Here is a 12,502-nt window from a genome sequence, read left to right as displayed (position 1 = left end):
TGTGACACATGATTGTATGATTCATGGTGATGTGACTCACGATGCTGTGACTCACAGTAACTGACTTGAGATGGTATAACTCGTAGAGGTGTGACTCTTGGCGGTGTGACTCTTGGTGATGTGTCTCTTGACAGTGTGACTCTTAACAGTGTGACTCTTGACAGTGTGACTCTTGACAGTGTGTCTCTTGACAGTGTGACTCTTGACAGTTTGACTTTTGACAGTGTGACTCTTGACAGTGTGACTTTAGGCAGTGTGACTCTTGACTGTGTGACTCTTGACAGTGTGACTCTTGACTGTGACTCTTGACAGTGTGACTTTTGAAAGTGTGACTCTTGACAGTGTGACTCTTGACTGTGTGACTCTTGACAGTGTGACTCTTGACTGTGTGACTCATAGTTGTGTGACTCGTAGGTATATGATTCTTGACTGGGTAACTCTTGGCTGTGTGATTTTTGATGGTGTGACTCCTGACGGTGTGACTCATGGTGTTGTGACGCTTGATGGTGTGACTCGTGGTCATGTGACTCTTGACTGTGTGGATCTTGATGGTGTGACTCCTGATGGTATGACACGTGGTTGTGTGACTCTTGACGGTGTAACTCGTGGTTGTTTGACTCCTGATGATTTGACTCGTGGTGGTGTGACTCTTGACAATGTGACTCGACTCTGTGACTCGTGGTGGTGTAACTCTTGACAATGTGACTCGACTCTGTGACTCGTGGTGGTGTGACTCTTGACAATGTGACTCGACTCTGTGACTCGTGGTGGTGTGACTCTTGACAATGTGACTCGACTCTGTGATTCGTGGTGGTGTGACTCTTGATAATGTGACTCGACTCTGTGACTCGTGGTGGTGTGACTCTTGACAATGTGACTCGACTCTGTGACTCGTGGTGGTGTGAGTATTGACTGCGTGACTCGTGGTGGTGTGACTCTTGACCGTGTGACTCGTGGTGGTGTGAGTCTTGACTGCGTGACTCATGGTGGTGTGACTCTTGACTGTGTGACTCATGGTGGTGTGACTCTTGACTGTGTGACTCGTGGTAGTGTGACTCTTGATTGTGTGACTCATGGTGGTGTGACTTGACTGTGTGACTCGTGGTGGTGTGACTTGATTGTGTGACTCGTGGTGGTGTGAGTCTTGACTGTGTGACTCGTGGTGGTGTGAGTCTTGACTGTGTGACTCGTGGTGGTGTGAGTCTTGACTGTGTGACTCGTGGTGGTGTGAGTCTTGATTGTGTGACTCGTGGTGGTGTGAGTTTTGACTGTGTGACTCGTGGTGGTGTGAGTCTTGACTGCGTGACTCGTGGAGGTGTGACTCTTGACTGTGTGACTCGTGGTGGTGTGAGTCTTGACTGTGTGACTCGTGGTGGTGTGACTCGTAGCGGTGTGACTCGTGGAGGTGTGACTCTTGACTGTGTGACTCTTGACTGTGTGACTCGTGGAGGTGTGACTCTTGACTGTGTGACTCTTGACTGTGTGACTCGTAGCGGTGTGACTCTTGACTGTGTGACTCGTGGAGGTGTGACTCTTGACTGTGTGACTCTTGACTGTGTGACTCGTGGAGGTGTGACTCTTGACTGTGTGACTCTTGACTGTGTGACTCGTGGAGGTGTGACTCTTGACTGTGTGACTCTTGACTGTGTGACTCGTGGAGGTGTGACTCTTGACTGTGTGACTCTTGACTGTGTGACTCGTAGCGGTGTGACTCTTGACTTTGTGACTCGTGGAGGTGTGACTCTTGACTGTGTGACTCTTGACTGTGTGACTCCTGACTGTGTGACTCGTGGTGGTGTGACTCTTGACTGTGTGAGTCTTGACTGTGTGACTCGTGGTGGTGTGAGTCTTGACTGTGTGACTCGTGGTGGTGTGAGTATTGACTGTGTGACTGTGGTGGTGTGAGTCTTGACTGTGTGACTCGTGGTGGTGTGAGTCTTGACTGTGTGACTCGTGGTGGTGTGAGTCTTGACTGTGTGACTCGTGGTGGTGTGAGTCTTGACTGTGTGACTCGTGGTGGTGTGAGTCTTGACTGTATGACTCGTGGAGGTGTGAGTCTTGACTGTGTGACTCGTGGAGGTGTGAGTCTTGACTGTGTGACTCGTGGTGGTGTGAGTCTTGACTGTGTGACTTGTGGAGGTGTGAGTCTTGACTGTGTGACTCGTTGTGGTGTGAGTCTTGACTGTGTGACTCGTGGTGGTGTGAGTCCTGACTGTGTGACTCGTGGTGGTGTGAGTCTTGACGATATGACTCACGGTGGTGTTACTTTTGACGGTTTGACTCGTGGTTGTGTGACTTGATGGTGTGACTTGTGGCGTCGTGACTCTTGACTGTGTGAGTCGGCTTTGTGACTCGTGGTGGTGTGACTCTTGACTGCGTGACTCATGGTGGTGTGACTCTTGACTGCGTGACTCATGGTGGTGTGATTCTTGACTGCGTGACTCATGGTGGTGTGACTCTTGACTGCGTGACTCATGGTGGTGTGACTCTTGACTGCGTGACTCATGGTGCTGTGATTCTTGACTGCGTGACTCATGGTGGTGTGACTCTTGACTGGGTGACTCATGGTGGTGTGACTCTTGACTGCGTGACTCATGGTGGTGTGACTCTTGACTGCGTGACTCATGGTGGTGTGACTCTTGACTGCGTGGCTTGTAGTGGTGTGACTCTTGACAGTGACTCGTGGCGATGTGACTCTTGATTGTGTGACTCATGGTTGTGTGACTTGATGGTGTGACTCTGGCGGTATGATTCTTGCCTGTGTGATTCGTGGTGGTGTGATTTTTGATGGTGTGACACGTGGTGGTGTGACTCATGACAGTGTGACTATTGGTGGTGTGACTATTGGTGGTGTGACTCATGACGGTGTGACTCATGACGGTGTGACTCTTGACGGTGTGACTCGTGGTTGTGTGACGATGTTATGACTGAAGGTGGTGTGACAACGATGAGGCTGGGTGGTGTGACTCTTGACGGTGTGATTCGTGGTTGTGTGACGATGTTATGACTGAAGGTGGTGTGACAACGATATGGCTGGGTGGTGTGACTCTTGACGTGTGACTCGTGGTTGTGTGAAGATGTTATGACTGAAGGTGGTGTGACAACGATGTGGCTGGGTGGTGTGACTCTTGACGGTGCTGACCAACTTGACCGAATAACTGATTGGCCGACTATCTGACTAATTGACTTTTATTGACTAATTAGCTGAGAGACTCACTGATTGAATGACTGACCGACTGTCTGACTGACTGTCAGCATCTGAATCACTGACTAACTGACTGATTGTCTGATTGATTGACTGACTGACTGACTGACTGACTGACTATCTATCTAAACGTCCAACTGACTGCCTGAGTGATTGGGTATCTGACTGACTTTAGTAGACTGACCAGGACCGAACTGTTTGACTGACTGACAAGCTGACTAACTCAATAAATTATTTTCTATGTGATTGACTGACTGACTTATTCCCTCACAGAATAATAACTTGAATACCCGACCGTCTCTAGTGATATATTAGGATAGAAGGTTGTCTCCTTAACAGATCAGTTACTCGCATGCTAGAAATCTGAATGACTTATGACTTGGTTTAACTGACATATTAACATTTATATGCTAAATTTGAAAATATTCATAATGTAAAATAATTTTCAAGCTCTGACTTAACTTTGGCAGACTTGGTCGTGAGTAACAACAAGCCAAAGGTATACACTGCAAACGTTCCTTACTGCCTCACAAGCTGTCCGAGTCTGACTGACCTAATGACTAGCGGACTGACTGATTAACAAACTCTCCATAAACAGGAACGGACGATTAATAGGCTTTATACGAGAAAGTGAATGAAGGGAATGAGCAAATGAATGTGCCAGTGGCACTAATTTACTGTTGAAGTGAGTTAGCTTGACAGCCTGACTGTACGACGACAACCTGTTACAATCTGAGCTTGACATGAGCTTGACGCAACTGAAGAGATGACAGTCCAAGCTTGATATTCTTAGAGCACTGAGAGTGTTGACCCTTGACTGACCGATTTAATACAAATTCCATACTGTTAAAACAACTTACTGGTTGAATGACTGATAAGATAACTGGCAGATAATATATATATATATATAATATATATATATATATATATATATATATATATATATATATATATATATATATATATATATATATATATATATATATATACACGTATTCGCCTATGGTGCCGGTAGGCTTACTTGATGGGGCCTGATGGTCGGCCCCAGCCCGTTGTGGCGCAGGCAAGTGTTTATAGTGGCGCCATCTTGCAATGGCTCACACTGCCCCACGAAGCTCATCTTTGATCCTAGAATCTTGAGTACGGGTTGATAGGTGGCCTTCTGGACAGCATGTGGGTAGTCTTAGGCCACTCGGCGGTGACTGAAAAATCCCAGCTTGTGGCACAGGGCGGGACGCGAACCCGCGTCCTCCTGGACCCTTAAAAACAGACCTAGTGACCTGAAATTTCAATATGTTGTTGCTTAGATATAGGTAGCCCAACGGCCCAATAGCCCAACAAGCAACAACAAGAAGATAAGAAAAAGAAGCCTCCAGTTTACCCAAAATCCGTGTATTTTACCCAAGATTTCCCGTAAATTTACGTATTTTTTACTTCTTTAGCGGTTAGCGGATTAGCGGAACCGTGGCCACCACTGCTCATAACTAAGTATTGACTGGTGCCTATACCAAACACTGACTGGTGACTCACAACTAAGTACTGCCTAGTGACTCACAACTAAGTGCTGACTAGTGACTCATAACTGAGCACTGACTGGTGGCTCACAACTAAGTACTGACTAGTGACTCATAACTAAGCACTGACGGGTGACTCACAACTAAGAACTGACAAGTTACTCAACTAAGTACAGACTAGTGACTCATAACTAAGCACTGACTGGTGGCTCAAAACCAAGTACTGACTATATAGTTACTCAAATAAGTACTGACTGGTGACTCATAACTAAGCACCGGTGGCTCAACTTATTACTGACTGGAGACTCATAACTTATTACTGACTAGTGACTCACATCTAATTACTGACTCACGTCGAAATACTCACTAGAGACACGACTAAGTACTGACTGTAACTCGCAAATAAGCACCGGCTGGTGACCCACAACAAAGTGCTAACTGGTGACTCACAACTATGTGCTGATTAGTGACTCACAGCAAAATACTAAACGGTGACACAATAAATGAATGACTGGTAACTCTTAACTAAGTACTGACAGGTGACTCACAACTAAATACTGATTAGTGATTCACCATAAAGTACTGACTGGTGACTCACAAAGATTGACTGGTGACTCACAAGTTAGTACTGGCTGGTGAATCAAAATTAATTGTTGATTGGTGAATCACAGGAAAGGAGTGACTTGTGCCTCAACTAATTACTGACTAGTAACTCAAAACAAAGTACTGACCGGTAACTTACAACTAAATACTGACTGATGACTCACAACTCATTACTGACTAGTGACTCACACCTAAATACTGACTGGTGACTCACAACTTATTTGTGTTGACTCACAACTAAGTACTTACTAGTTACTCAACTTACTTATGTTGACTCAACTAATTACTGATTGGTGACTCACACCAAAGTACTGACTGATGACTCACAACTAATTACTGACTGGTGAGTCACAACTAAGTGCTGATTAGTAACTCACAACTAAGTACTGACTGGTGACTCAAAACGAAGTACTAACTGGCATCAAACAATCAATTACATTACTGACTGGTGCTCACAACTAATTACTGACTGGTGACTCACGACTAAGCACTGACTGGTGACCCACAATTTAGTACTGACTGGTGACTCACAACTAAGTAATCATAAGAGACTCACAAGATAGTGCTGGCTGGGAACTCACAACTAAACACTGACTGATGGCTCACAATTAAATACTGACTAGTGACTATACTTATTTCTGCTGACTCGCAACTAAGTTTTTACTGGTGACTCACAACTTACTGCTGTTCACTCTCAACTGATTACTGACCTGTGACTCACAACTAAGTACTGACTGGTGACCCACAACTAAGTACTGACTGTCGACTCAACTTATTTCTGCTGACTCGGATCTTAGTTATTACTAGTGACTCAACTTATTTCTACTGACTCGCATCTATGTTATTACTAGTGACTCAACTTATTTCTACTGACTCGCATCTATGTTATTACTAGTGACTCAACTTATTTCTACTGACTCTCAATTGATTACTGACTGGTGACCCACGACTAAGTACTGACTGGCGACTCACAACTAAGTACTGACTGGTGACTCACAACGAAGACTGGAGAATCACAGCTAAACAATGGTGAGTTAACTGATTTATAATTGGTGACTTACAACTAAGTACTGACCGGTGACTCACAACTAAGTACTGACCGGTGACTTACAACTAAGTACTGACCGGTGACTCACAACTAAGTACTGACCGGTGACTCACAACTAAGTACTGACCGGTGACTCACAACTAAGTACTGACCGGTGACTCACAACTAAGTACTGACCGGTGACTCACAACTAAGTACTGACCGGTGACTCACAACTAAGTACTGACCGGTGACTCACAACTAAGTACTGACCGGTGACTCACAACTAAGTACTGACCGGTGACTCACAACTAAGTACTGACCGGTGACTCACAACTAAGTACTGACCGGTGACTCACAACTAAGTACTGACCGGTGACTCACGACTAAGCACTGACTGGCGGCTCACAACTAAGTACTGACCGGTGACTCACGACTAAGCACTGACTGGCGGCTCACAACTAAGTACTGACCGGTGACTCACAACTAAGTACTGACTGGTGACCCACAACTAAGTACTGACTGGTGACCCACAACTAAGTATTGACCGGTGACTCACAACTAAGTACTGACTGGTGACCCACAACTAAGTACTGACTGGTGACCCACAACTAAGTACTGACTGGTGACTCACAACTAAGTACTGACCGGTGACTCACAACTAAGTACTGACCGGTGACTCACGACTAAGCACTGACTGGCGGCTCACAACAAAGTACTGACTGGCGGCTCACAACTAAGTACTGACTGGTGACCCACAACTAAGTATTGACCGGTGACTCACAACTAAGTACTGACTGGTGACCCACAACTAAGTACTGACTGGTGACTCACAATAAAGTACTGACTGATTACTCACAAATAAGTACTGACAGGTGACTTACTATAAAGTACTGACTGTTGACTCACAGCTAATTCTCTGACTGGTGACTCACAACTAAGTATAGACTGATGACTTCCGCCTAAGTAGGGATTGGTGACTCACAGTTAAGTAGTGACTGGTGACTCACAACTAAGTATTGACTGATGACTCGCAATTAAGTGCTGACTGGTGACTCACAACTAAGTACTGACTGGTTATTCACAACTAAGTACTGACTGGTGACTCACAACTAAGTACTGACTGGTGACTCACAACTAAGTACTGACTGGTGACTCACAACTAAGTACTGACTGGTGACTCACAACTAAGTACTGACTGGTGACTCACAACTAAGTACTGACTTATGATTCACAATAAACTACTGACTGGTGACTCACAACTAAGTACTGATTGGTGATTCGCAATCAAGTATTGACTGGTGACTCACAATGAAATGCCGACTCATAACTTACCATTAGACACTGACTGGTGACTCAAAAAAAAAAAACACTGATGATTTCCAACCAAGTATTTACTGGTGATTAACAACTTATTGCTAACTATTAACGGAATGCTGACTGGGGACTCAACAAAGCACTGGCTGGTATTCAACAACTAAGCATTGAGTGGTTACTTTTGATCGAATACTTTAATGACGACTCACGGTAAAATACTGACTGTTGGTTGAGGAAGTACTGACTGATTACTCACTATTAAGTACTGACTACTGAACCACGATACAGTACTGACTGGTGCCTCACAACTAAATACTGACCGGCGACTTACAACTAATTAAGTACTGACTGATGACCCGTAATCCACTACTGATATTTAAGTACTGACAGTTGACTCACAACTAAGTACTAATGGGTGAATGCTAGCTACGTAATAAGTGATGATTCACAGCTAACTCTTACATATTGACTGGTCAAGGACTCAAATATTCACTGAGAACATAGAACAATGAGTATAAGGATTATATACTGACCCGAGTGTGTGCAGGCTGTCGTTTCACTACCAAATATTAACTTCCTTGTAGCTCACAGTTGATACTGGTCAATAGTACCTGACTGGCTATAATAATTATCATTAAATATTGACTCGAGTAAGTAATGACTGCTATATCGTTTAGGGTCTCATGTCCAAGCAGCATACAGTGGTTCACAGCTAAGCTATAACGACTATCTTCGGCGGTAGGTACTTCAGAACTCCCAATAAAATTTCGACTTTCAGCGAATCATTAATTAATAGCGCATACGTGAGTCATGACTGATGATGCATCACTGAATAACATTGTTAATATCATGAATTATTATTTATCATTCACCACGTTATTGTGCCTGCATGCAATCTGCTGATTGTGAACTGTGCTGTCAGTGGATAGTGACTGAGCAATACTAACGAGGTAGTATTAGTCTCTAAAGACCAAAGACCAACAATTAGAATTGATGACACTGACCCATATATTATAGATGATAGCATAACCGACACTGACTAGTGACTCATGACTGGGAGTGACGTGAAAGTGTCAGGTAACACGGGAAGGAAACCAACACTTGTAACAGATTGGTGACTCAAAGGCTATCAGTGATTCACAGCTGGGATTTATAGAAAAAACTGCTGCTGAGAGGTCACTATAAAAATACAGTATGTTAACTTGGCTCACCTATCACCCTGGACCATCCAATATTATGCTTTTCTAGGCTGTGTAAGACACTGCCACGGCACAGCAAGTTGCATGTGTTTGTTTGTTCATTTATTGATTTACTTATTACAGAATTTTGCAGCATTCAGTTTCACAACTTATAATTAAGTAGCATAACTTGGAAAAATTCAAAAGTAAAAAAAGCCAAATATTTTTTATTTGTTTATATTGTTATTCATCATCATCATCACCACCGCCATCATCATCACCATCATCGTCATCATCTATAAGTTTTTTTCTCAAACTCACTTGGTAATACTGTCATCTGAAGTGTCAGTCTTAAATGAGACGAAAAAAATTGTGTTTGTTGATGTGGTAAATAAGGCTTAAGAGAGAGATAACAGAATGAGTAGAAGGGCAAGAAAAGATGTGAAAGGAAATAGGGTTGAAGTGTAGGAGGAGGGGCTACGTACTGATTTTAAAGGAGTAGGTAGATAAGTACCTGCCGAAACGGGCGTAAGCCACTACTTGTGGGAGGCGGCGGCCGAGTGGTCGGCCTGCGGACGTGGTGAGCCCGTGGACCTAGGTTCGAGTCCCACCGAAACACGCTGATTTTTCATACCATTGTCGAGTGGCGGAAGGTTACCCACGTGCTTCCCAGATCTTCAATCAACCCTAAATTCACCAACTTCGTTCAAAAGGAGCACCGGGGGGCAGCCTGGGCCAAGCAAAAATCATACATCACGACAGCCACTATAAATACAATTCGCCTGCGCCACTAACGGACTGGAGTCACCCAAGAGGTCCCTCAAGACAGCCTACAGGCGGCGTAGGCAACACATAAAAAAATACAGTGGGAGCGAGGATGTACTGCAAACGTATTATCCTTTGATATCAGTAAGAAGGAGACATGCGAAATCTTCGGTCTCGTTCATGATAAACGACGAAACAAAACAGCCACCGTTTGATTGCCGAAGAATTAGTATTCTGTGGCGTGACAGACGATCTCGTGTTATTCCCCTTGTCCACTTATCTATTTTAGGCACACGTGTCGAGCGATGGCTGAAAAGACGCTATGGTTTGAAGTTACTGGATATGGGCATGTGGAACTTCGTTATTATGCCCCGCTTTCCACAGCAGAATAACCCCAAACACAGTTAACAAAGAAATAAAATAAAACAAGGTAATGAAAAGAACATTTGTAACTTAGCAGACATCAAAATTTGTGGGCCAAATAAAAAAATATGACACTAACTTACTCTCCGGGAAGACCAACAGTGGCAGTGAGTGGTCGGAGAAGCGGTACATGCACTTTGATATCGACAAATGCACTTTATAGGAATAAGAAACACTGAACTTTAGATGAAACATGTGCTCTGTATATTATAAATATTACACTAAATAAACGGACTGTGTACAAAATAAGAAACACTACACTTTCGATGAAACAAGAGCATCCAGGTATTTTGTTTACATGTCAGAAGTGTGAATGACTGATGGGTTAGGATGATGTAAAACTATATCCCGTACTATTCAGGCTGCATCTTGGCTTTGCCGTCCAGTTCTGCTTGCCTTGAAAATGTAAATAAATAAAAAAAGAGACGTAGACTCTTTAGCGTTAGTACAAAGACAGATGACAAGTTATTTGGGGGCCGAAAAAACATACAGGGATGTACTGAAGCATTACTGAGGTCTTTAATTTACCGTATTGGCTATACAGGCAGCGCCACGCGTGGCCACTCGGTGAACTGTCAAAGCAACTTTCCATAGAATTCAAGTTATATGTACTAAAGTGCATCTGAGGCTGCCTCCAGGATACAAGGCCTTGGTGCCGCCACCGCTCCGAGCCAACGACTGCACACACTTTACTTCTTCCCGATTTCCTGACACTACTATTTGACATGGAAAAATACTGAAATCGGGGAGGAGTGACGTGTGTGCCATCATCGGCTTGGAGTGAAGGCGGCACCATGGCGGTGTATCTCGGAGACAGGCTCAGACGCACTTTAGTCTATAACTTGAACTCTATGGAAAGTACAGCTTAGAGTTGAGTGGCCACATGTGGCGCTGCCTGTATAGCCAATACGATCCATTAAATGGCATAAATAATTGGTAAATATAAGAGTATGAGATTAGAAATCGTGGAATTATATTAGTTAAACAATTTTACAGATAACAAGTATGACAATAGGACAAAGTTTACAAACGTGGCAGTGAATGAATGGAAGGTGGATTATACATGGCAACCATGTAATAGTTCCTAATGTGATGGAAAGCTTTAAAAAAAGCTGATTATAGTCACTGATGACTAAGTCTACAAGAACTCCGTTGCGGAGTGTTCACGTTTTTAAATTGAAGACCATTTATTGTTTACGGCGCCAGCAGAGATGGACTCAAGTGTTCATTGCTTATGAGCGAGGCACGAAGTTCTAGAAGCATCGGCCAAGGAGCAGCGCGGTGAATGGACGGGCGCAGGTTTTCCTTCCGGTCCTGGACGAACCAGTGTGTGTCTACGTGGAGCAGCATCACTTGCCCCTAGAACATCAAATATTGCAATCATAGATTTCAAACTAACGTACATGGGAGCAGTAATAGTGATCAATAAAGTAAACAAAATAAAAAAAAATATGAAAGGGGAAAACAAATATTTAACAGTATCGATATTTCTTCCAAGAGACTGTGAAATCGATCAGTAGACATAATCATTCCTTTCAACTATTCATTCAACTTAATGGTGGCACAGCAACAGCAGCAGCAGCAGCAGCAGCAACAACAACAACAACAACAACAACAACAACAACAACAACAACAACAACAACACCTCATTCTCGCTTTGTCTCCCGCCTCTGGCCGTTTTCGTCGTCCTCGTCGTCGTCGTCGTGGAGATCCCTGAGCGGGGTGTTGGTGATGAAGGTGCGGAACACCATCCGCAGGATGAGAAAGGTCCAACTCAGGTTGAGTCCCAGGAGGGCGATGAGCAGACTCAAGAACACGTAGGCTGACGGCATGAACATGTAGGCGGTTGCCTCGAAGAACACGCTGTGCATCACCCAGAAGGGGTAGAGGTAGCAGCGCGTGGCCAGCCAGCTTAACAGAAAGCAAGCGAAGAACACGTTTGCGGCGGCTTCACGGCCAGCATACTTGCACATTTTGGCTATAAGGAGAGGGATGTCGGCCACAAGATGCACCAGCAGCACCAGCATACCCACGCGGGTGAAGTTGCACACCCAAGAGAAGGTGAGCAGCTGCAGCGTGAACACGTGGTGCAGCATAATCTTGAGTCTACCGTCGTTCTTTCTGCGTGGCCTTATCGCCTCGGACATCAACAGACAATAATAGTGGGCCGTGATGAGCAAGTAGTTCCAGCGTACTCCTCTGCCAACCGGGAGGATTGGGTAACCCTCCCAGCAGAGGCGGATGTTCCACAGCCACGGTTTATTGGATACCACAGCCACTGCGCCCAGCAGGAACAACACGTTGTATATCAGAGAGGTGCCCAGGGTCAGAAAAATGTCGTACTTGGTGGTGCGGTCAGCTCGTTTTCTGTCTCTTAGCCATCGTTCTGCTTCTTGCAGTCCCATCGATTGAGTTCGCGAGGCTTCCTCCAGTATGGACTGTGGGACTTTGGTGCTGTAATGCTTGTACA

The 12,502-nt window shown here is 44.5% G+C and overlaps 2 protein-coding genes across 3 annotated transcripts in view; both read right to left on the bottom strand.

Moving 5' to 3' along the window:
- Nucleotides 1-2,816, bottom strand: LOC126980933 (filaggrin-like). Its single transcript, XM_050831390.1, has 2 exons — nucleotides 2,297-2,816; nucleotides 1-2,250 (listed from the first exon to the last, which is right to left on the bottom strand). Exons 1-2 carry the CDS (start codon nucleotides 2,814-2,816, stop codon nucleotides 143-145), a joined length of 2,628 nt encoding a protein of 875 aa, XP_050687347.1. The 3' UTR covers nucleotides 1-142.
- Nucleotides 2,817-9,056: 6,240 nt separating this feature from the next.
- Nucleotides 9,057-12,502, bottom strand: part of LOC126981078 (ceramide synthase 6-like) — a 6,835-nt gene continuing 3,389 nt past the window's right edge. The window contains exons 2-3 of one of the 2 annotated variants that reach the window (XM_050831762.1): nucleotides 11,678-12,502; nucleotides 9,057-11,391 (exon numbers count right to left, since the gene is read on the bottom strand). The exon at nucleotides 11,678-12,502 is cut by the window's right edge and continues 274 nt beyond it. In XM_050831762.1, coding sequence (XP_050687719.1) covers nucleotides 11,679-12,502 — 824 coding nt within the window. In that variant the 3' untranslated portion in view covers nucleotides 9,057-11,391; nucleotide 11,678. The other variant, XM_050831761.1, reaches the window with a different exon arrangement.

The sequence above is a fragment of the Eriocheir sinensis genome, chromosome 46 (assembly GCF_024679095.1).
Source record: "Eriocheir sinensis breed Jianghai 21 chromosome 46, ASM2467909v1, whole genome shotgun sequence".
Lineage (NCBI taxonomy): Eukaryota > Metazoa > Arthropoda > Malacostraca > Decapoda > Varunidae > Eriocheir > Eriocheir sinensis.
The sequence above is the reverse complement of the archived record's forward strand: the minus strand, read 5'-3'. Positions and strand labels throughout refer to the sequence as shown.

Excerpts from the sequence above, each read along its gene's own strand:
- LOC126980933 (XM_050831390.1), bottom strand. The coding sequence starts at position 2,816 with ATGAGTCACACCACCACGTGTCACACCATCAAAAATCACACCACCACG. Across the intron at positions 2,251-2,296 it reads GCCACAAGTCACACCATCAA|TCATATCGTCAAGACTCACA; the intron begins GTCACACAACCA and ends CACCACCGTGAG.